Genomic DNA, 25,959 nt, shown 5'->3' on the forward strand with positions numbered 1-25,959 from the left:
ATATATATATATATATATATATATCTGTGTGTGTGTGTAATTCATTAATTAAATTATAAATAAACCCATAACTCACTTAAAAACACTTAGGCCGCAAGCTAGGGCTTGAATGAGAGCTTCGACCTGCACGCACGAGTCAGCTCTCTTCTCTTCCTCATCCATCTCATTTGCAAGAGACACGCGAAGACTTCTATACTTGTAGAAAATCTTCCTCTCCTTCAGCTATGGTTCGGCACAACACACCCCCTTCCCTTCCTCTTCTTCTTCTCCCTTCTTCCTCTCCTTTTTTCTTCTTCCTACTTCTCCACTTGCCAGCTAAGGTACACATGCTACCTTTCTTCTATCCTTCTCTCTCTATTTGATCCGTTCGAATGAAAACGTGGAATTGACTTCAACTCATGAAGATGAAACTATAATGATACATAACCCCCACTACCTAATCGATGGTTATTATTATTATTATTATTATTATTATTATTAGTATTATTATATTTTCTATTATTATAGGGTGTAGTCTAAATCGGATTGTGGTGTGGAGTGGAGGGTTGTTGGCAGTTGAAGGGCAGGGCTGAGATAGGGGAACGGTAGGAGAAGGGCAATAAAGGAGATGGTTGCCTGTGGTAGCTAGGAAGATGGCTGGGAAGGAGGACCGATTAAGGGAAGTGGATGGGAAATGGGAGAGCAGGGCAGGTTGTTGGTTGTGGTAGCTAGGAAGGTTGCTGGAGGGTGGTTGGGAACTAGTTCAGAAGGCTAAAACAACAGCTAGGCCACAGAGGAAGGGACTTCGAAGGTTTGGACAGCAAATAGGTGGTCAGAGAGGGGCTAGTTAAAGGGCATCAGAGAGGGATGGCAACAAGATGGGAGGAGGCCGACAACATGAAAAGAACAAGGTGGTTTTTTTTCGAGTGACTGCAGCGAATACAGTGACGAAGCCAATTAAGGGAAGCTTGTGGAGTAGAAAAGTCGAGGATAATAACCACCTCAGACGAGATACAGTTGAAGCACCACTTGTCATCTGATACAGCACTAAAGAAAATATTTAGATGCTAACGACTGTCCCGACAGAAAACACCAAGAAAATTTACCTAACACACGAAGAAACAACATATCTATTATTAGGGTAACTAAGGAGTGGCCCCTATCAAGCGAGCGGAAATTTTACGCACTCACGAGGGTCGATTGGCCCTTGGCATGCCTGGACCAGGAGATTTCGATTTGTGCATAGCTCCATCCCGTATGAATAGATGTTTGCAACAGTCTCTCGGGTTTGGAGAGCTTTGACTTCATTCATCGAAACTTTTATATCCATGTTAGATCTGCTAAAACCTCCCAAGGTTTAAGGATCTTAAACTGCGGCCCGAGAAGCACCTGGATCTCATTGGCGATTGCACGATCCCCTAAAACACTTGAGGAGCTTCCTTCACTTGTGATCAAACATCCATATCAGTCCAATCTTCTGGGGGCATAGTATAGAATTGAACTGAAACTCCATGTCATGCATATTCTATTGAATCCTCCCAAAGTAACTCAAGATTGGCTCAACCTGATCTAAAGTGAGGGTAGCTTAAACATCCTTGAATGGTGGCGACCATAAAGATAATGTATTGATCATGATGTCCTAAAATTCTCTCCATAACAATTGGCTCATGTTCAAAATCTACGCCTCAATCTCGTCATCCTCTATCATCACCAAAACTAATCTCACCGATGCTTCTCTACTGTCAAGGGCACCTGCGATCTCGTACTCCGCAAAAGATAGAAGGACGATGTGTTTTCCATCCTTGCGGAAGGAGTAAGTAGTTTTGTACCCAACATGTTGAGTTTTACGATCAAACAACCATGGTCTCCCCAACATGATGTGGTAGGCAACCGCGGCACCACGCTGCACCACATCGGATCCTACACCTAGTTCATGGTCTAAAATCTACAAGGAACTTACTGTCAATGTTGACTCTACTCTTCTTCAATTAGATTAGCGAATATGGCTAAGAATAACTCAAATTCGTGAGGCTCACTTTGTTCATCATTTGTGTAGGCGCCACATTCTTGTTGCTCCTTCCATCGAATATGAGGTTGCATACATTTTCCTTCACAATACAACGGATGTATAATATGATATGGCGAAATCACCGATGCTCCCTTGTAGTCTCAGTTCGAAAAACCAGTCGAACCACAAGCATCATGCCCATCCAATGGAAGTTGACACTCCTTATCATGTTCTTTAGTTGCCTCATCTTCGTTGACTAACCCCAATGCACCCTGCTCGGTGAAAGACACAACTTAGCTCGTCGAGCAATTGGAAGCAATGTATCTAAAACCATGTCATATGAAGCATTTCCTAGTTGAGATTGTATTTGGAAATGATGCTCTTCTCAGGCTTCTTCTCCCTCTGGGAAAGCCTATCATTCTCCTAACCGGTCTTCTCAACTCCCACAGATGTGATCCTACTGATATCTCCAGTCGTGGGTGGTTGTCTGAATGGTGGTAGGTGTCTGCTCTGCTTCTCAATCTTCCATCTTTAGTGATAAGGTATGAAGATCACCCAAAGGCCTGTAAAGTCGTAGCTGAATCACATTGTTGATAGAGAGCTTCAAACCTCCCAAGTACTTAATTATCGTGTGCTCCTTTGGTTCCGTTAGATCACATTTCAGCTTGAGTTGCATGAACTCCACAGTGTACTCCTCTACTGATAGCTCCCTCTGCTAAAGGTATTGGAACTTCAAGAAAAGATCCTGACAATAGTGTGGGAAAACATATTGTTTCCACAACTCTCTCTTCATCTTCTCTTGGGCAGTTATCTTGTTCCATTATTCTCTATTTATCTCCCTCTTCAGGTTCTCCCATCACAATGAGGCGCTCTTCTTTAGCTTGGTAGCAGTCACTTTCACTTTCGGGTTATCTGGCACCTCTTTATATTGAAAGATCTGCTAAATGGCCTACAGCCACTCTATGAGTCATATGGGTTCATTCTCCCCTCGAAATCCAGTATGTCCACTTTCACTCTTGAGTCTTTGTATCCTCCCATAGGCACTTCAGCTCTCAATCTACTCTGATATTGAATCCCAAAGCGACATGGACTGTCATCTTCTCCACTAAAATCATTCTTATGGAAAGGATTCAGGCATTCCACTCTCTCCTCATTGGAACTTGCTACCACGCTCAACAATGATATCTCCAAGAATCCTTTCCTCAATGTTATCAAGCCATCGTAGCACTCGGAGGAGTTCTCGCTATATCTCTTCCATGGTAAACTCTAGATCAGATTTTCGCAATTGCCTTCGCAACTACATAAGTAGGGTTTGAGGGTGGGTAGGTGTAAGGTGTTTAAGGGTGATGTAGGGTGGGAAAGAAAAAAACTTAAGTAGAGGTAAGGTTGGATATACATGGATACTAGAAATCCTATGATAGGACTATAATAAAGCTAGCTCTGATGTCAAATGATAATCAAGACAACTCAAATCACAATAAGAAAGTAAATATTAATACTGCAAAGCCAATATGCAGTAACAACCCACACACAAGGGAAAATTAATAAATAACACAACACATGGGGTGGTAGTGGAGTGGAGGGTTGATTGCGGTTGGAGGGCAGGACTGATATAGAGGAACAATAAGGGAAGGGCAACAGGAGAGACGGTTGGTTGTGGTGGCTAGGAAGATGGTTGGAGAGTGTCTGGGAAGAAAGACAGGTTGAGGGAAGTGGCTGAAGAATGGCAGCAAGGGAGATGGTTGGTTGTGTTAGGCATGAAGGTTGCTAGAGGGAGGCAGGGAATTGGTTCGGAAGGCTGGAACATCAGTTAGGCTTGGGGGAAAGGAATTTGGGAGGTTGGGAAACTGGATAGATGGCTGGAGAGGGGTAGGTTAGCTGTCGGAAGGGCAGCAGAGAGGGATGGCAGCAAGATGGGAGGAAACTGGGTGCTAGGCAGCTATAGGAAAACTGCTAGGTGGTAGTTTCCGGGTGGTTGCAGCGAATACGATGATGGGGGCAGTGGAGGGAAAATTGTTGAGAAGTGGGAATGTTTTGGATAATCACCACCTCGGACGAGATACAACTGGAGCACCGCCCATCGTCAATACAGCCTTAAAGGGGAAAACATGGACGCTGACAGATTTCAAGAGGGTCGGTTTGCCCATTGGTTTGCCTGCACCGGGAGGTCCCGGTTCACACACAATTATATCCAGCGAGAATAGATGCACGTGGGAATAGACGTTTGTGGCACACAACTTCTATCAGATGATCCAATGGTACCTCCTCCATCATGGCCACCTCCTGCAAACGCTTTGAAGTATAGTTCTTAGCAGGCCTTAATGAACTAATTTTTATACCATACTGGGTCCAAAAGCATCTTTGGACAAATTTCCTAATTTCATTTGATTTATTAAGACTTAGGATAATATTAAGCTCGAATTTGATTTAAATATCATTAAATTTGAGAATAAATTCCTTGAATTGTGACCAAGTTTCTAACAAAGACTCTTGTCTTGTAATTTTTTACTATTTTTTTATAAGATTAATTGAGTGTTATTTCCTTATGATTTAAGTTGTGCATTGATCACTCTAGATTACATGTACAAAATTCTCTCCTTGCTTCCTCCATACCATCAAATGAATCCATGCTTAAGAACCAAATTAACAGGCCAAAATACCCAAAAAAATTCTCTTCCATTTCCCAATTTTGCCGCTCATTCCCTCCAGGTATGAAAAAGGTCTTTATGATATTCTTTATAATGCCATGCTTCTTCCTGATTATGAATTAAAACTTGAAGCAAACCATAAGTTACCAGTACCTGAGTTTATTGTTGTGACCAAGAATGGCTAAAACATTTTTTGAGGTTCAATATAGCATACATTAATTACATACCTAAACCGGAGAATCTTATTGAGCATGACATAGCATTTCTTGCAGCTTTTGTTGAGTTATCTTTACACATACAGAAGCCTAGAGTTGTCTCGTACAACTAACTTCCTGCGGCAATTCATGCTGCATTTCACTTGAAAAGATCTCAACAGGCAACACTACTTTCAATGAATACAGATTGCTCCAGCAATACGTAACATCAATTGAGTTTGTGCAACCACAACCAACATTATAGCCTCCTATATAGTTAATCCAACTTGCAGAGGTTCTAGAAATATCCATGTATGGTTGGACTTCTTTCCCCATGCATCATCATGAAGTCTTTTATTAGACGATCTAGTTGTGACGCCTTTTTCATGTTTCCAACAAACACTTCAAAGAAGTCTTTATTGGGCAGGTGAATTAATGTAGTGCAATTCAACTAGTTTACGTCAAAAAAATCAATTTTTTACATAGGACAACAAATAGAAAATAAATTGGGCAACAAAGAAAAAAAAACAGACCAATTTTCATGCCTAGTTAGGATATTATTTAGTAGATTTATCTTATTAGTTTTGATTATCCACTTTGGATAAACTTAGAATTAACATTGACTTTTTTTAGAATTCAATTTAATTATATATAGGATTACATTTTATTTTATTTTATTTTTCATTAATGATCATGACTTGTGCTCGTGATCAATGCCTATTAAAATTCAATATATGAAATTATTTGTAAAGACAACTAAGCATGCTCCTAATCCAAGTTTTCAGCGCTGATAATTTTAAAATATGCATATGAAGTTTTCATCCACTCATCTCCATCACAGGATATAAAGGCTTTATTTAAAAACTTAAACTTAAAAATATGAAATTCGCATATATCTATACTTTTTTATAAATATAAACTAAAGCGTTAATCTACTGAACAAAAATCAAAACAATTACTTTAAATAAAACTAATTTCAGTAAAGTTGTGATTGCAAACCGAAACTAAAAATACTTTTAACTCAAATTTCAAAACTAAGTTGTATTTTTTAATAGTCTGATTAACCTAGCAAATATAATGAAGTATCTTATTTTCAATAGGTCACATAAATAAATGCAATAGCTCCGCACATGCTACCATAGTTCGTCTATCCACATGTGGAAATTTAAGAAGATGAAGCACAATTCTATTTCTCATTACTGAATTGAGAAATACAATTACATTTTAGCAAACTAAAACAGTTTCACGAAAGCATGTATGTAGTATGATGCAAATGTAGTAGTTATACAAGATAAATTTATGTGATTTCATTATATGAAATACAACGTTATCTCTCATATTTATCATGATATTACACTTGAGAAAGATGTTTCTGTTGTGATGTCCAGCATACAAGGTTTATGCCATTTGGGGAAGCAAAAAAGAAAAAGATGAAGTGGGAAGCAAAAAATAATAATAATAATCAAGAATGAAGTGGGAAGCAAAAAATAATAATAATAATCAAAATTTCAGACAAATGGCCCTGCATTTGCGCACACGTGTCTACATCTGTGCACACCCACACTCACAAGAGCGCAATTGCACGCATCCAGCCACACACCCATGTGCACGCCTCCAACATCCCATGTGTACGCATGTGCGTGCCCCCATTATCGCGTTCGGGCATCTCTAGCTCCACTGTCGTGCCGGCAACTGCCTCCACGCACGCGAGCCTCTCATGCACTTGCGCATCTGCATGCACCAGCACATCCCAGCACGCCCGCAAGTGCGGGTGCACGCACCCGCATGTCACGTACAAGCCCGTGCATGTGTGTCAGCACGCCTAAACTTTTAGATTTCACAATTTGATAGATTTAGAGAATATTTATATCTATTTTGAATATCTAATGCAATACCTAGGTATAAAAACTTATTTTTTTCATGATAGAAGCACTTTTAGCCTTTGGGGCTGAGCCTCTAGAATTTAGGGAAGTCTTTGGAACTCTATGGGTGTTTCTTTGGGCTCGCTCAAAAAAGTTTTTTTCTCTGTTTCTTCCCCTTTTCATGCTCTTTTTTAGTGATTTGTAGATGTTGTAAAGAGAGATTGAATCCATATGTATGAGAGAGGTCTACGGACATTTGTACTGGACAGAGAGGACCACGATGTATTGCAAGGGCTAATTGAGTCTATAGTAAATTTTATGTACATCTTGTGTTGTTTTAATTTTATTCCCGCAATAACAAAGTTCATGTTGTCTTTCCTCATGCATTGTTGTTAATTTTGTTCCATACTCTTGTGATGTAATGCGCAATTTCTAGTGGTTTTCACTCTATGAATTTTTTTTCCCTCAACACCTTTTTCATGCATGAATTTATGACTTTGATATGTTAACTTTTCATTCGTAGTTTATTTTTAATTGGATGCAATAAAAAATTTAAAATCTCTTATAAACTACGACTTCTGTCGTTGCGTAGTGGAATGAGAAGGTTGACCACAAAAACCTAATAGAATAGGCATATTCTAGTTAGAGTTTTGCAACTCATATATGAGATCTGAAAAATCCAGAGAAATATCATTTAGTTAAGTGAAACTTAACTTTATGGGTTTTTTATTCTTTTTTTTAACCTAGGTATAGGCTTAAGAAGAAAAGTTTTGGCACTGGTTGTCAACAATAGTGTGGGTGTCCTAGAAAAACTTCATGAAACCACCAGATTGATGTCACAAGAGTATGAAGCTTGCATAGCAGAAAAAATTAAGACTTTTGCATAGCATTTCTATTTATTGCACTTTTAGGATTGTTGGATTCCTTCCTTGCACTTGATCATCACAAAGTAGACTTGGTGATTTAGTAAACTAGAACTTCGGCTGTTAGAAATCTTTAACCATATTACTTCACCCTGCTCACAACAAAACCACAAGGGGTTCCACAACTAGAAAATACTAAAAAAAAATACTAAAAAATCTTTAACTATATTATTTGATTAGCACATATACCTGCGTTATTGACCGACTTGTCTCACAACAATTTTCGGCCTTATGCGATTCTAGTGTGCTAATCATGCAACTCCCATGTATACCATCAAAATACGAATACTTGAAAAATAAGTGTTTTGGTCAATCGCACCCTATAAGCAAGCTACAAACATGACAATAAAATCAAACTATCACTATGGCCATTGTCTTATTATAAATCTAGACTCTGAGAAAGCTGTCGACCATGTAGTGTTTCCTTAGATCTATCATGATTCTCCTGAAAGGATAGCTGACTGTTTATTTGTTAAGAGGGCTTGTAAGAAGGGTGGTAAGGTTGCTCTTATCTTTTCAGATTTTGAAGTCTCTACTCTAGATGAAAAATGCAAATTCATTCTCATTGGAAAATTTCAGTTAGGGCATCCCAAAATGCAAGTTATTCTCAAAGCTTTTGAGGATCTCAAACTTGTAGGAAAATGGAAGGTGAGTCTATTAGATGGGAGACATGTGATGATACATTTGACTACAGACTAAGACTATGCTAAGATTTTCTCTAAGAAATACCTCACCATTGAAAGAAAAACTATGAAGTTGTTCAAGTGGACTCCTGAATTTGATCCAAATCAAGAACCACCTACAGTACTAATATGGTTTAAATTACATGGGCTTAAGTTGCATATTTTCAACCATCAAGTCTTTCATTCTATTGGGGTCATGCTTGGGAATTACATGGGCTTAAGTTGCATATTTTCAACCATCGGGTCTTTCATTCTATTGAAGCCATGCCTGGAAGATCAATGAAATTAGACATACCCACTTTTAATCTCACCAGGCCTTTTGTTGTCAGAATCATTGTGGAGAAAGATATCACATTATCTGACTTTGAAGAAGTTTAGTTTGGCATTGCACATAATGAGTACTGGCAATAGATTGCATTGTACATAGATTATACTATTGCACTCATTGTAAAATGTTTGGACACACACTTGAAAAATGCTTTAAGCTCCATTCTAATTTGAGACCCCAACCTTAAGTGCCTCACCCAACTACTCAAGGAGCACTTATTCCACTGGCTGATATGGTGGAAACTACAATTAGAGAGGATATTGGCACTGGTTTTGTCCCAGAGGAGCACCCCTCACTACCTCAGCCACCTCATGTTGCTGAAAATGAGGATACTCTCATTTTGGTGCCTGATGATGCTCCATAAGCTATGGAAACAATTCTTGTTCATGTTGAGGGCCCTCAATCAAGGTGATCAACAGGCAGAAATTCATCCGATTAATCATTAGCTCAGTGATAAATTGGCACAACCTTTGAAAGATGATTGACAAGTTTACAAAATCAGGAAGAAGACAAAATAACTAAAAGAACTCTGGAATTTACAAAAAGATACTTTGCTCGTTTTGGGTGGAAGCCCCCATCACAGTTTGGTGCTCGACTCTCTCTCTAGAACTAGGAAGAGAGGAAGGAATACACATCATGATTAAGCTCTCTGGTGGAATTATGCTGCTCCCGAGTAGCCCGCAGACCATTTTATCTTTTTGGGGAAATTGTCTCTAGCGTCTTTGGGGTATACTTGTACATTTTGGTTACTTTTTGGGTATGTCGTGTGAGTGGCTTCCTAACATCCACTCACTAAAACCTTTGTATCTTCCTTCCATCAATACACATATACACAATTTTTATTTTAGTAAATAAATATATATATATATATATAAAGGCAAATTTATTGATAAAATTTAGCGAGTGGGTGCAAAACGCATTCACAATGTATACAGTGCACAAAAAAAGCCCAAAAAGTACAAAGTATACCACAAAAAAAAAAGATAACACCAAGAAAATGGCTCCAAAACATCCATTGAAGTGATAAAATGACATAAGAGGATGTATGTGAGGAAAGGATTTTGAATGGGGCCAAGATTCTGCAATTTGTCGGCTCAATACTACCAGCATATACCCAAATAACCCCTAATTATAGCGTCAAATAACTGCGCTGAAGAATAAATCCGTACATTATTTGTTAATAGGGAGGATTAGACCTCTCCCCCTACCCTTGGTTCTAGGGAGGGAGTCCAGCAAACGCCTTGTATATAAGTCGTCGTCCAAGAAAGTTAATGTGTCATCCTGTATATGCCTGAGTTCACGCTTTCCTTTGTTCCTCTTCTTATATGTTTGAACCTACCAATCCTCAGCCGTTGAACTTCCCATCTGGTCAAAGTCATTGTTGATCCAATGATTGTTGAATAGGTGCAAATTGTTGTCCATCATTGGCTTGACACTCCTCCAATAATGGAGTGGCCTTCTGATCAGCTACAATGTATTGATCCATAGATTGTTGATTTTGTGGAGGTTGTTGCCCATTTTGAGCTTGGCATTCCTCCGAGATTGGAGTGACCACAACATCAATATTTGGAAATTTCGAAGTAATAGAAGTACCATTTCCCTGCATAATTAGAGGACCTACTTCTCCAGCAACATGTGGAGGCTGAAGAGTTAAATGATTTCTCGTAGGGGCAATTCAACCTACAGCAACATCAACCGGTGGGCTAGATCGTACGGTTACCACAATATTATTGGGGTCAGAAATATCCTAGTGATGATCAAGAGTGTCACTAATATTGAGAAGGGAAGGGTTCTTAACAGCACTCTGGAGGAGCACTGTGCTTTTATGGTTTTAGATGGGGGTGTAAGCGGTAACACTGAGAATTTGAATGGTCGAACATACGACAGTTAGAGCAATACATAGAAAAAAAACTCAATAACAAACCTTTGCCAATATCCTTAATGTTGTGAGCCTAGCCAAATTTCCTCAGGAGCATTTAAAGCGATGTCCCTTTCAACAAGTACTCCGGCTTCTGAAAGAAAGATAATGTTGTGAGCCTAGCCAAATTTCCTCAGGAGCATTTAAAGCGATGTCCCTTTCAACAAGCACTCCGGCTTCTGAAAGAAAGAAAAGATTAAAAGTGGGAATGTCTGTTTTGAGTGACTTACCATAGACTGTGACAATAGAATACAACACTTCTTGATTAAAATGATAGAATTTCAAACCAGGGAGGCAAATCCAGATCGGATGGCTGGTGATTTCGTATGTGGGTGAAAATCCACAAGTCCATTTCAAAATTTTGATCGATCTGTTATCAATCCAAACTAGTCTTCTAGCAAATAAGCTTGTGTAAACCTCTTCATTGATAAGTTGAATAAGGATGAGCTGCCCATTTAAAAGTTCAATTTTCCACTCCCCAACCAGATGCAAAGGATCAAATTCCTTATGAATAAGCTCCACTTTGGGATGGTCATAAAGAAATTTCTCGGCCAAATTCAGAATACAAGATGAAGCAAGCATATTACATTCAGCGTCAGTATAAAAGATGGTTGGTTTCTCATTCTTCCTTCTAGCTTTCTTAATGAAACAGAAGTCGCCACCCTCCGATAGAGCAAATTAAGCCGGGAACATACACGATTTAGGAGTACCTGAGGCATGGGCACCCGACAACAGCATAAGTTCGGTCCAAAGCCATCACTAGTAGAAGCAGAAGACGAGGCGTTGTCTGTCAACGTCTTCGCGTAGATGCGAGAGGGAGGCGACGAATCTGCTTCGACACATTGATTGTCTCAGAGGGAAGAATCCATATTGACAGTCTGTTCTTCTTAAGAGACAGAAGCCTCATTCAAATCGAACCGAGAGCGGAGAGGAATGTGAGTTAGAGTTTCCAAACCGAAGGAAAGAACATGAGTCAGAGGCAAAGTGAGAAGAAAGGAGGAAGTTTCGTAACTTACATACAAAACCCTAGTCGAAGCCTTTTGCTTCAAGTGGTTGTTGCTTCTCATTCTAGAGATTCGATGCCATACGAGAAGTCAAACATCGAGGGTGCCCTATGCGTAGGAGTCGTGTGTTAAAGAGACGCAACGACGAGCGTGTCGGAGAAATTCAGTGTAACTTACGGAAGTAAGGAACAACTGACTTCGTGCAGGGAAGATAGTATTGAGTGAAGCAGAAACCTTGTGTCCTAACCAATCAAAGGAAGAGGTGTCGAACAGCTTTGGTGCGAAGGAGAAGGAACTCTCATTCGTACAGTGGGAGCTGGATCTTGCATGCAGAGGAAGAGGAGCTCTCTTACGTGTTGTAGGAACCAGTTTTTTCGTACAGAGGAGGAACTCTCATGCATATGCTTAGAGGCTAACAGCCTAATACTAAGGTTAAGTTTTAATATTTTCATTAAGTAATTATATAAAATTCAGTTTATTATTTAAATGTTAAATTTAAGAGCATTTGAAATCAAGAACGAAGCTGTTAAATTCCGACTGTGGAAAAAGAAGGAGGGGACTTTGAATGCGATAGCAAATAGAGAAGGGTGAACCAAGCAGAAACTTTAAGTTTTCATCCAGCTGATTTATGCATGAAGCAATCAAACCATGCGACTGATTTGTGCAGGAAAAAATTGAACAGAACCGAGCTGTGTTTGAAAGGCATGACAAATTCTTACAGTGAGATAACGTCGGGTTTTATCATGTTAATTAAGGTATTTAAAAAAATATGTTATTTATTAAATGTTAATGTTAGGTTTAATTATATCAAGATTTATAAGCAACAAAACTTTCAAAATAGAGGGAGGAGAAGAAAGTTTCGAAATTGCGGGTAAATGTATACATGAAAATTTCATTTTAGCCAATTAAATTATAAGTTGCTAAGAACTAAAATAAGTTTTAATTGCCAACAATAAAAGACAGAATAATATTCAATTTTGATAGTGGATCACCTTGAAGGATAAATGTAATGCATAAATTAATTGAAATTTAAGTTTAATTTATTCAATTTAGATTTAATGTTATTAAATATTAATTTATAACAACATTTAAGATCTGAAGATAAGAAGTCAGTGTGATGAGCACACAAGATTAAGGTGAGTATTTATATTTCTAAATTTCAATAATTTTCATTATTTCTAAATGTATGTTTGATTTTATTTATGTTTCATTTCAATGATATTTAGATTATAGCAATTTCTTCATATTGTTAGATAGGAATATAAGCATGTTAAATAGTTGCACAATGGAATTAAATCAAAAGTGATTACTCATGTCATTAGTTATGAAGTAAGCACGCTAAATATTGTTGTCCTAATATTTGCATAATAGTTTAGTTCAAGAAGATATCAGATTAGAGTATGACCCCTTATATTCAAGTAGAGATGGATATGTTAACTTATTACATGACCATACATATATGTCACATGACTACTTAACCTTTAGGATTGTAGTAAATGTGCATATATCAATTTATTTCATGACAAATAAATTTAAAAGGAGTGCAATTATTCATTAGTAGAAACATATAAGATGTCTCAAAAGACAAGAATGTATATTATGAAGAATGAAGTAATTTATATATGTATGCTTGTATGTATACTTCTATTGGTACAGAAAAGGGGAAGCCAGTGTAACCACGAACGTAAATGTTATCCTACCACCCAATATATGTATGCTTGTATGTATACTTCTATTGGTACAAAAAAGGGGAAGCCAGTGTGACAATTGTGATATTTAAATCGATAATCATTGTGCGAACGGAAGAATATCGGTCAAGAGAGAGTAGGCACATTTCCACCTGAGAAAATCGTGTCAATTAGATCACGAGTTGCTGTGTCGATGAGACAATATTAGTCAAGGTGTGTTAGGTTATGTTTTAATGGTGTTCCTAAGATAAATGTGAATTTTAAATGCACAAAATAAAAGTAAGGTTAAAGATTAAGCTTTGAAGAGCACAGTAAAATTTAAAGAATATCAAAATTTAAGTTATTCCATTAAATAAATGTCATGAACACATAAATTTGATTATTATAAGATCTTTTATAATGAAATATAAAAGACCAGCATGCATGTTGTTTAATTTACTTGGGTTACTGTAGTTTAAAAGTGTGATTGCTCTTGGGTTATCCTAAAATAACTCATTATATTGTTTTCATATTTTTTTCTTGTTTTAAGCATTTGAATAAGATGAAAAGAATAGGAACTAATGTGTCCAGTAAGCAAGAACAACAACTGGAAAGAAAAAACAATTACTTGTAAATTAAACTACATTCTTTTGTGACTCTTTCATGAATATTTGAATATTAAACTCTTAGTTATAGAAATTGAATATCGGAGAATTTACTTTTATTGCAAGGCAATTCATTCTCATCTTGGTTAATTCAAAACTTTAGGTCTGGTCGTGACATTGACCAACAATTTACCACCACCACGACCATTAATGAGATTGTTAACCATCGCATAAATCTATTTATGCAATATAAAAAAACAAAAATAGCCTATTTGAAAGATATAAAACATATTTTTATTTTATCTCAATATACAAAAAAATAAAATTAAAAATAGTTAAATAAAACAAAAAAGTGGTCCCAAATAGCCTCTTATTAAATATGTGAAAACATGGTACACTACCAATCCATTACTACTAATCCATTGCCAGAAAATTTTTGGATAGGACAGACCATCTTAGAATTTATGTTAGCGGTGATTGGAAGAAATATATTTTGAAACGAAAGCATTGTCATTTGAGACAAGCATAATTCATATTTTAATGTTTTGTCACACATTATAAATTATAAGGTTGTAGTCATTCATATGAAGTGCCTTATCTGCTTATTTCTACTTTTGGAATGTGTGGATGGGCATAGCTCACCAAATAAACGTGAATATGCTAACAAAAAAGTTCATATGACAGAAATTCCCACAAAAATATTTACATTGAGTCATAAGGATGTTTCCGTAAGTACTGTTAGATGCATTCAAAGCAATCTAAATATAAAAATTTCAAAAATGTTTCAAAAATTCTGAAGAATGACTATTTTCTATAAAACTTCTAGCGATTAGAGAAGCCTACTTAGAAAAACTGTAAGCTTCAGTACCCTGCTAATGATTCCAAAGGTCAATTCAACAGCACTAGGGATCAAGCATCCTATATGCTTCTCCCTAAAACTTTAATTACATCAAGTTATTCAGTATGTACAGCAATCTAATAAGAAACATAAATGGTTATGAGCCAATGGAACAAGTAATATAGCAGAACCCATTTAGAAAAAAGAAACAATACATTACCTTGAAAATACAAGCCTGGGGCTTTACATCATTAGGATCACCATACTTGTCCACGACATTGAATGTAATCATTATAGGAACTTTTGCTGCTGACTGAAGAGGAATTCCACTATCCAACAGAATGCCCCGTACAAGTTTATTTGTAGCAGTTGGCAGATAAAGGTCGTCTCCTTCAACACTAATTTTCTCAAGCTCTCTGCAAAAAGAGGAAATCAACATATACCAAAAATATCTTCTAAATGTGCATTACAATAATGAATACCTTCTAATACCAGCACGACGTTCTTCCTTTGGTAGATGATATAAGACACCAGAAATAGAGGTGACCTTATCAAAGAAATCAAATTCTCTTTGAAACAAATCACGGGCTTCAGGAGAAAAGCCATCGATAATCTTTTGTCGCAGAACAGGAAGCATTGCTTGGAATGAATTACCCTGAAAATATGATTTAAATAAAAAAGCAATCAGTTTATCTGACTAGTGTGATTGCTTTTATATTTGCAGATATTTACAATGTAGCAATATGCTTTACTCTTCAAGCTTTCAAATATTGTCATCTTGTAATTTAAATTGGAAGCATTCTCAAATGTCAAGAAGCAGGTACCATTTTAGTATCACGTCAATCTTCTTATTCAAGCTCTAATTGTAAAGAACTAAATATACAGAAATCCAAAACATTGTTCACAACTTCAGTAAATTTTTAGTAAACAAAATTTCCAGAAAGAGATTATATAGTTATTGGCCTGTTTCACAAAAAAACATTTCAAGGCTTCTTGTAATTGGCACTATGTGGGACAAGTGGCAGTGTTACTAAAATTTGCAGTCACCAATTTCTCACCTTCTCTGCAGTCATAAAACTTGCAGCCCTCATATTGCAACTTGCAGGCTTATGTTAAGGGACTTGAAGCCATCCTCATTGTCACGGTTCAAATTCAATGACAAATATGAAAAAATATTAACGCACGTAGAGTAACGTGCATAGCCAATGAAATCATGCCACGACACCTCACGCGACAGAAAAAAAAAAAGGCGCGACAACACGGGGAATATTTCTCCCATGTTATTCATGTGTTATTGTGTGTTATTCATGTGTTATTGTGTCCTGAGAATATTCCTGGTGTTATAATAACACTCTCAGGACACAATAACACATGAATAACACACAATAACACATGAATAACACAGGGGGAATACTCCCCGTGTTACCGCGCCATTTTTTTCTCTGTCGGGAATATTTTCCCGTGTTATTCTGGTGTTATTGTGTGTTATTCATGTCTTATTGTGTCCTGAAAATATTCTTGGTGTTATAATAACACAATAACACGTCAGCAACACATGAATAACACACAATAACACATGAATAACACGAGGAGAATATTCTCTGTGTTACCACGTTGTATTTTTTTCTGTCGCGTGGGGTGTCGTGAAGTGATTTTATTGGCTACGCATGTTACTCTATGTGCGTAGTACTGATGTAATATTTTTCCATTATCACAATGGCAGATCATGGCTTTCATGAGATTTCAAATTGCAACTTTCGGACTTTCATGATATCATGATTTTTGGTAAGTGTCATATGAGATTTTAGTTGGTGATTTCTCGATAATTAAAGATATCAGGGATTTCATTTTAATTATAAGTAGGAAGTTTCAGTCAAATCACAATAAAATTGGCTGTTAATGAAGTTCTAGTTGGACGATTGAATCCTTTCAAGAGTCAATTCCTCTGTCCAACTAGAGACTTGTGCTTATGGATAATCTGCTTGGTGAGGAGATATAACGGATTGTTTTAATATAAATAGGTTTTGGATATGTAACAAAGTAATGAATTGAATGTGAATATTCCGAAAGAGTGTGTTATTCCTTCTTCAAGGAGTCAACATCTTGATCAAATATAAAACTTGACAATTTTCAGGAGAAGCTATTTACTTGTACAAGTTATTCCCAATTATTTTGAATAAGGCAACTTTTGGACATTTGTTATATTTCAATCATCTAAATTTTATTATTGGAATAGATCATCAATTGTGTAGCTGAATTTATTGAAGTCTAATACAATTTGAGTTATGAATTCTTTAATTCAAATCTTTCAATGGTTTCCTTGGATGTAAAATAATAAGCATTGCTTCTAATAGAAACTACTAAAATTACCTTTGTTCTTCTATTTTCATAAAAGGAATTAAAAAGTAACTAAAATTAAAATTTTATGAGCCTAAAGTTAGAAAAGGAGAATCTCACCATTGGAACCACCCCATCCTTTCCAGATTCTGAAACACAAGACTCACCCTGCCATCCAGATTTTAGCGTCAATACCAAATGCACAAGCAATAGCAAGGATAATTGTATGGATGAAATGCTAAACAGAATATGGCTTTATAAACCAATCCAGAAGCAAGTTTCCAAAATGATGAAAATTAAAAAAAAAAAATGAAAAACATCATAAGTAGTATTTTCTTCCAAAATTACGAACTCATTCTTCACCTGAAGATGCCAAATCAGGATGTGGGCAAACACATTACTTCGCCGAGCAGCTCCAAGAAGGTACCCTTCAACTAATTTCTGAGGAAATGCAATATCTTTAACAACTTTGGTAATATATTTAAAAGGTAAAAGAAAGTTACCTAAACTTTGAAAATGTTATGGGTAGATTAAATTTCTAACAAAAGAAGCCAACAAGCACCAACATGCAAAAAATTAAGTCTGTAAATTATAGGTACTCACGCCTTCATCATATCGGAGAGCTTGTACTAGTTGTGGCATAAAGAAGGTTACTCGTTCTGGAGGATAAGACTCCAAAACTCTAAGAACATAAGCCATGACACGTGGGTGACCCTTGAATGGAAGAGTAAAAAATTCCAAAGCTTGTGTGATTGAACAGGCAGCCCAGTGTGGCAGCTGCTGCAACAATATTGAATTCTCCTCAACTGACTTTGGAGTCACAAAAAAGGGCAAAGCTTCAGGAATTGTCCGTAGGTTTATTATGTTCGCCTGAAATACCATTGTTATATTAAGATGAAAAGGTCCCAAAGCAAATATAATTTTTCTAAGTTATATTTACTAAGTGAGAAATGTCATTAAAGCAAAATTAAAGATAAGAATTTCCAAAGCATGCGTTCAAAAGAAAAATAGCGATACCAGATGAACAATATTCAGACTGGCGGAATGAAGACCTGCTATCTAACAAGTAATCAATTGTTAATCAACAGCCAACCATTTTTCAAGCAAAAAAAAATAAATAATCAAAAAATAATATTTTAAATGATTGGGATTAAACTTAGCCATGAAACCGTCATCATTTCAAAATGAATAACCAAGAGAGTGTAAGGAAGTCCATGGACTATTGCATTAAAGAACTACTGCCTCAATAAATATGCCAAAAACTACTACATGACATAATAGCAGCTACAATAATGTGTTTGATGAGAAACAAAAGAAGCAGTTGTACTGTTGACCTCATTTTTGGGTGAGATCATTACTTCTCTCTCTCCTTAGAGTCTAATCTCCTTAGAGTCTAAGGTCTAGCCTTAGGTTTTCTTTGTTTGACTCTCTTAGAGGACTAGTACTGGACCCACACCATTTAGAAAATCCGAGCCACCCCGTCAAGTCTCGCATGGGCGGTTTTGAATCCTCGGCATTTCGCTGAATTGATTGGAACCGCACATGAAACTAAAATCGAGTTCCTATATTAATAGGAGCAGCCCCTAGGTAAACCATTTGTGACTCGAGCACCCGCAAACGCCGCATTTTGCGTACGCATCGCACCGTGCACGATTTTGACCTGACTTGTGACTCGAGCACCCGCAAACGCCGCATTTTGCGCACGCATCGCACCGCGCACATTTTTGACCTGACTTGACTCGCCCGTCGGCGAACTCGTCCGTACTACCTCGGATGACGAAACGGACCATACGGATGCGTCCGAGACAGTTGATGTTAGCTAGGAATGACACTTATATTGTTAAGGTTTTGCACGCGAGCGATAAGCACGAATTTCAATGCATATTTTTTTAATTAACGGTGTGCGGGCCCGGGCTCAACCCAGGTTCGACTCGGGTTCAATTTGGGTTCGATTCAAACTGGAATCGGGCTGAGCACGGGCTAGGCACCAACTCACCTGAATTTGAAATTCAAATTTCAAAATTCAAAAAAGTTGTTTAAATTTGTCTTAGTTAAAGATATTACGGTGTTATTTTTGTTCCAATTAAACCTGCTGCATGAATGGAAGGTATTGATTTCCCCGCCCAATCTTTTGTAATGGACACATTGCAAAATTTTGAAATAGCATTCGGCTCTCTCGCTGGTCACTGGTATTGGGCACAAAAGCTTTCCCTCGCCTCTTCCTCCAGCTCAAAGCCCTACTCTTCCTGCTTGAAGCACGCCCTCGCTCGAGCCCACCTCCCTCTTCGCCACTGTCGACCGTTATTTTAATTTTATGTTTTGGAAAAGAGATAAATTTTTTGGAAAAGAGATAATTTTTTTTAAACATGAAGATAGTTTTAAATATATATATATGTGATTTTTATTTTTGTGAAAGAAATATTTTTAATTTTTGAAAAGAGATGAGACCAAATGAATCTTAAATATTAAATAGTTTGGATAACTGAACACAATACCACAAGTAATACACTTATCTCGAATAGTAGGCTCAATCACCTGAACTAAAGAATTTGTGACATCTGTTTAGTCTGTGAAATATTTTATATGAAGCCAGCAAGTTTCCCTATCTAATATAAGGATTAGATAGGGTTTATTTTACATGGGTTCCAAGTTCCCTATAGAGGCAAGCCCATATAGTTAATTGCATCTCGAATGACCATGATCATTTAAGAAAACTCTCGATTAAGATCAGTGGTTCTGCCTTTGAGAATTCAAAGTTTAGGTTTTCACGATTGGACATGGGAAAATCAAATAGGAGTGGCTCAAACAGGAACAGTTATTTTAAGAAATTCAAAGAAATGAAAAGTAGGGGATATCACAGATCCGATGAAAACCCCGGTGACCTCCCGACTATCCTATTGTTTGGTTTTATATCTTTGAAATAATGTTGTTTAATGTTTAATCCTGCAATTTATTTAAAATTTAGGACTTATATTTGCACGATATATGTCGTGCAAACACCTAAAAAAAAGATATGAGGATTTACACAAATCCTGCAATTTATTTAAAATTTAGGACTTATGTTTGCACGATATATGATCATGCAAACACCTAAAAAAAAGATAGGAGGATTTATACAGTATCGTACAGCAACCTCAGAATCCTAAAGTGTTAGGACTTATAATTGCACAACAGGGTTATGCAAAAGCCTAAAAGTGATATGTGAGGGTTTACGCTGCGCTAGGCAAACCACCTCGAAATCCTATGGGTCGTTATTTAAACTAAAAAAGTGCTTAATGATATGAATTTGTTTTGGCGTTGTTCTTCTGAATGTCCCCGTCGTGCTGTCTACGGTATTCGCTCCAAGCTCCTCGTCGTAGCACCTCCGGATTCGATGTTAATTTTAAGGATATATGCAATTGTTTAGTCGATGCTCTGTTGTTACTGTTGTTGGGTACCTCCTATAAAACCAACTACCGGCCTCTTATTCTAACGTATAGTGTATAATAGAACAATAAAGCATGCAGTATAAAAGAAAAGAACAGTAGAATGTACAGTAAAGAAGAAAAAAATAATACAGTATGTTGTGAAGTCAAATGTTGTAATGTAAATCAAACATGTATATCTGGTAGACTTGTTGCTCCTTTAAACTCCTTTAAGCGAGCTAGTATACACTATATAAACAAAAGAAACATTAAAAATTAGAAAAAATCGACAAATGACCCACGACAAATGACCCACGACGGAAAACTCGAGAAAAATAACAAATGACAATTTCAAGAAATTATCAAAATCTTGGGAAGATTTCGGAAAAGGGACCACGAGTGCTTTGCCCAAAAATTACAATAAAACATACGAAAAATCCGAAAAAAGGGGACCGCAAGCACTCAGATCGGGGCTAGGCTCAAATATAATATAATTGTATTCGAGGGACGTCGAAGGCTACTATTGATCACCCGGATGTATAGAGTCTGTCACTCAACTAGAAGAGAGTCCTACTAAACCTAAATTAGGATGGTATTCCTTAGCCCGGTATCGATAATCAACAAGTGGACAACCAAGTTGTAACACATTTAAAATTTATTTTTTAGCATGCACATAGATTTCAGACAAACAAAAAAGTTGTATCAATTTGAAGTGAAAATATTTTTATAAATATTGTATTTGTTCTTATCATATCTGTTATTATCAATTTTGAAAAAGTATAGTTGTCCATGAGTCGATCACGTCATCGGACATAAGACTGTCAACAACTTAAGAAGGTACGGGTCTCCGCTAGTCTTGTGTCGGTGAATGATATTATCATTCTACAGTTTATCAGATCCCAGGATTGGGTCCTGATGTCGTAGGATGGAATATCATTCTACTCTACCACCAGCGTGTCTTTGTCATCATCGCCCTAAACCCCAAAACAAAACTGACCTACTTGCGACCTTGCTTGATGGTTTTATATATAGCATAAGACTATAAATGGGCACTTATGTGTCAGGCGTAAGCAATGAAAACCGAACCAAAAAGCAAGGAAAAAAAGAATAAAAATAGGGATGAGAGAGGAGCTGATCCACCCAAAATTTCGAAAAGACGAAAGGTCAAGCAACTCTCAAAAACTGTGATGAAAAAATCTGAAAAGGAGAGCCCAAGATCCTTGAATCAATCCAGATGATATCATTTTCTCAAATTTTATAATTGGAACAACGCAAGAAGGGTATCATTTCCAAATTTTGTTTCGAACAGATCGAAACGGGCCCAAAACTAATGTGACAATTGTATCCACGACTCCACCACCTATATGTACTCACACACCCAAGCCTGAACCCATATGTGGCATTTATGTTATCCAAGTTTTAATGTCGAACCTCCAAACTCTTTTCCAACTAACAATTTTATGAGTTTTCTAATCCTTTCCCGAATCAATTTATATCATCTTTATGATTTCCCGAAATGAAGCTATAAGAGTCTTTCATATTTCACAAAGTAAAGGAGAATAATCCATAGAGGGCAACTTTCTAAATTTCACAAAGTAAAGTAGAATAATCCATAGAGGGCAACTTTCTAAATTTCACAAAGTAAAGTAGAATAATCCATAGAGGGCAACTTTCTAAATCTCCAAAAACCATGCCAATATCAAATCCATTCAATTCCACCCCTTCTTAAAAGCTTTTCACAATTGTATACATGTAACACTAATTTAGAAAATATAGAAGTGCTCACGGTCAGGGCAAAATGAGTCTGAATAATCCTCAACAGGCTCACGAGTAAGGCAGGAAAGAAGATAGGAACTCACGGGTAAGGCTAAGAAAAGGGACAGCCAAACCTCAAAACAAGCCCACAGGTAGAAACCAGGAAATGCATAACCAAGCTCCAATATAAGCCCACGATTTAGGGGAAGAAAGTAAAGCCTGACCCAGCCATATTCAACATAAAAGAGCCTCAAGAGAAAGTTCACAACTAAGGGAAATAAGGAGAAAGCTAAGTCCAAACCAACCACGACACAAACCACAACAGTAAGGCTCACGTCTAGGGGCAGCAAGGAGAAAACCAAGCCCCAAACTAACCACAGCACAAACCAAGGAGCCACAACAGTAAGGCTCACGGCCAGGGGCAGCAGAGAATATCCAAACAGGACAAAAGGAAACCAGCTAAACAAAAATGCTCACGTGTAAAGGCAGCAGACCAAAACCACTAAACCGGTTTCACAGCAAAGGGAAAGCCACGACAAATATTACCATTGTACTCATTTGATCTACAGAAGAGAGTGAATGGACAAACTCACAAGAACTATCTAGATTAAAGTCATTTTATTGAGCAAGACATGCTAGTGAATTGATCAATTTATATCAAACATTCTCATATAGAAGTAGATAAACAAATCATGAATTTTGGGATGACAAACTTGATTACGATGTTGAAATCATGAATTTTGGGATGTGAATTTTGGGATGACAAACTTGATTACTAATAAAAATCTCAGGAGGAACGTTATATGAAAAACTTCCGACCAAATCGAGCCCAACAAAGGGCTAAATCGAGCCCACCAAAGGGGCTAAAACAAAAAGAAATTCCAGCTAAAACACAATCTCAAAAAGAAGCCAAACCGAGCCCACCAAAAGGGCAAACCGGAAAAACTTCAGACCAAACCGAGCCCAACAAAGGGCTAAATCGAGCCCACCAAAGGGGCTAAAACAAAAAGAAATTCCAGCTAAAATACAATCCCAAAAAGAAGCCAAACCGAGCCCACCAAAAAAGCAAACCGGATCCAATACAGGGGACAAACCGAGCCCAGCACAGGGGCAAATCATAATACAATTTCAGCTCAACTATACCTAACAAAAGAGAGCCAATAACAGATAAACTTTTGAGCCAAACCAATTCCTTCTCTCAAACCAAATTAAATCCAACATAAAGGCTCAAGAAAAGAATATAATTTAAGCCAAAACTGCACCCATCAAATGGGAAAACAGATCAACATTTCTAACATGAATTCAACCCAAAAGAGCCAAAAGCGAACCCATCCATATGGGGAAATCAGAGAAACATTTTCAGCTATAAGTCCAACCTAAAAGAGCAAAAAAAATCGAGCCAACCAAATGGGCCAAAACAGAGCCACCAAGAATCAGATTCCACAAAACTTAAAAACCCAAAATTTACATCCAGCATATACTTTGAACAGAAACAAGAAATGAATAAGCATAAGCGAAAAATTCCAGCATATATTTGAAAATGGGTGATAATAATAAAAAGCTTAAGAATCAAGTCTTGAACCAACATTTCATTTAGCATGTATCTTAAATAGGCAACTATCATCTCATGGCAACAACCGTAATGTTCCAAAATTTCATCTATCATGCATTTTTTAGCAGAAAAAGAGAAAAATATCCATATTATGCTTCATTTTTACTGATTCTAGCAAATATTCATGACTAGATCTTAAAGCAAGCATAAACCTTATCTTCACATGATTTAGAAGAGAAAATAAATACTTTTAGATGTCATCCAAAATGGTGCAGATTAGAGGAAAGAAGAGAAATACCTCTTAATGCAGACTCAAAGCAAAACTGTAAGACAGATTCAAGAAAACACCTCCTACAGAAAACCTCCACCTAAAAGCTTCGAGAAACAACAACCAACCAACACTTTAGCACACAAGAACCTAGCCAAGGAGAAATTTTGGCAGAGCCTTGCCCTAAAAGCCTTAAACAGCAATTAGCAAAACAATCTCAGCCTTCCTTTCCCTCTCAAAATTTTGAACAACCCAAAACAGTACTTTAGGAAGCTTTTTTATAGGCAGAGATGAAGGGGGGAATCGCAACCTACCACCGTTTTGTGGTCGAATAAAACAATGGGAGTGAATCATCACCATAAAGGAGGAGAAAGTAAAGCCTCGAGAAGGAGAAGGGTCGGCCAGCTGAGCTCCCACAATTGGAGAGTTAAGCGGTCGAGCGACCACGCGAGGAAGGAGAAGAGTCGAGAGAGAAAGAGATCGCCGCATGGATGAGCCACGGGATCTAGGGCACACAGGGACGAGTCGGACGGCTGATCGAGCTGCGGGATGGGCCAAATGGAGAGGTTAAGTGTGCGTAAAAGGGGTAAATAGGGTTTAGGGTTATAATTAATATTATAATCAGTAATATGAATATATAAAATATTTAATATTTCTTAAAAATAAAATTTGATTCATACATTTTTATTTATGCGTCAAAACATAACAAAATGGATGTTCTTTTCAGGTAACTTTGACGTTCTGGACACGTTGGTGTGGTATGTTTCATCATCGGAGATCATTTTAATGAATTCATCAATTTGCGTGCAATTTTCTCGTGTTCAAAAATTATGGTAATATGAGTGTTTTTCCTACCTAAAATTGGTGCCTCGGACGCATTGGCGCTCTCCATTTTGTCGTCGGAGATCGTCCGGAGGAGTTCGCATTTTCACTCATTCTTTAGGCTCAATTTTAGTCTGATCTTGTGTAACTTAGTGAATTTTGTGCATTTTGTGCATTTTGTGTGTGCGTGATGATGAAGTCCTGAAGAGATTTTCCTAGAGCTTGAGATCCTATTGTGAACTTCTCCTTGAGTCTCCACATGATAGTTCTTAACCACTCGACCATATGACGATGGTTTTGAGATCATCAATGTGAGACATCACAAGAGAAATAGAAAGTGGCTAGAATTTCTAAGGGAATGGATTCTAATACTAGTTTTCTAAGAAAGTCAATAGGAACCCCTAGAGCTAGATCTTAAGATCCTAAGGAAAAGAATAAAGACCTCAAAATGAGGTCAACAGTCACACAGGAGAAGCTTTGCTCGACGGGCCCCCGCTAGCTTCCGCTCAGATCTCACACTCGACCGAAGTTTTCACCTGCTCGTCTTGGGAATTTCCCCACTAAAGCAAAACGCCAAAAGGACGTTGGATTATCAATTTCAACCTCAGTGAGAATAAGTGCAGGATTCCAGGCAGTGATTAATGGCGGCACGCTCTGCTAGGGTTTTGCCACATGGCGATTCCCGGCGGTGATTCTTTCAGCTTCTTCGCTTCCTTCGCTTTTCTTCGGCGTCGCCCAAGATGCCGTTCACTCCCTGTCTCTCCTGTTGAAGTCGATCGCTCCCATTCGTCTCCATAGTCAACGGAACGCTCCTGCCATCATCGTCTGTTTCCTTAGACCAAGGCGCTACAGTCGGCTCGCTCCAGACAACCCGAGCCCGACAGTGCCAACAGTTTCCTCGCTTCCTTGCGGCCCGTCAAACCATTTCTTTCCTGCTCTTGTGAGGGAGAATGTCTCGACGCTTCATTCCTATGCAAATGTTTTTGCCAGCGACTTGCCTATTCCTGCTCGTGCCCCTCCTCCAGGTTAAAAGTCTGCTTTTGCTATCGGTAAGTCCTGCAATTTTTCGCAATCGTACGAGGCTCTTGAAAGTGGCGGCGAACACACTTTTATTAAAAAGCTTGGATATATATATATATATTTATTTATTTATTTATTTATTTA

At 37.5% G+C, this 25,959-nt stretch overlaps 1 protein-coding gene across 2 annotated transcripts in view; it reads right to left on the reverse strand.

Annotated features, from left to right (window-relative positions):
- LOC110024738 (phosphatidylinositol 4-kinase alpha 1) overlaps positions 1 to 25,959 on the reverse strand; it is a gene marked incomplete at its 5' end in the record, with an annotated part of 92,269 nt that overhangs the window by 17,425 nt on the left and 48,885 nt on the right. For both annotated transcript variants that reach the window (XM_020724878.1, XM_020724877.1), the window contains 5 exon segments: positions 14,878 to 15,073; positions 15,140 to 15,312; positions 17,115 to 17,162; positions 17,358 to 17,435; positions 17,598 to 17,864. In XM_020724878.1, the coding sequence (XP_020580537.1) occupies positions 14,878 to 15,073; positions 15,140 to 15,312; positions 17,115 to 17,162; positions 17,358 to 17,435; positions 17,598 to 17,864 (762 nt within the window).

The sequence above is a fragment of the Phalaenopsis equestris genome, unplaced genomic scaffold, assembly GCF_001263595.1.
Source record: "Phalaenopsis equestris unplaced genomic scaffold, ASM126359v1 Scaffold000272, whole genome shotgun sequence".
Taxonomy (NCBI): domain Eukaryota; kingdom Viridiplantae; phylum Streptophyta; class Magnoliopsida; order Asparagales; family Orchidaceae; genus Phalaenopsis; species Phalaenopsis equestris.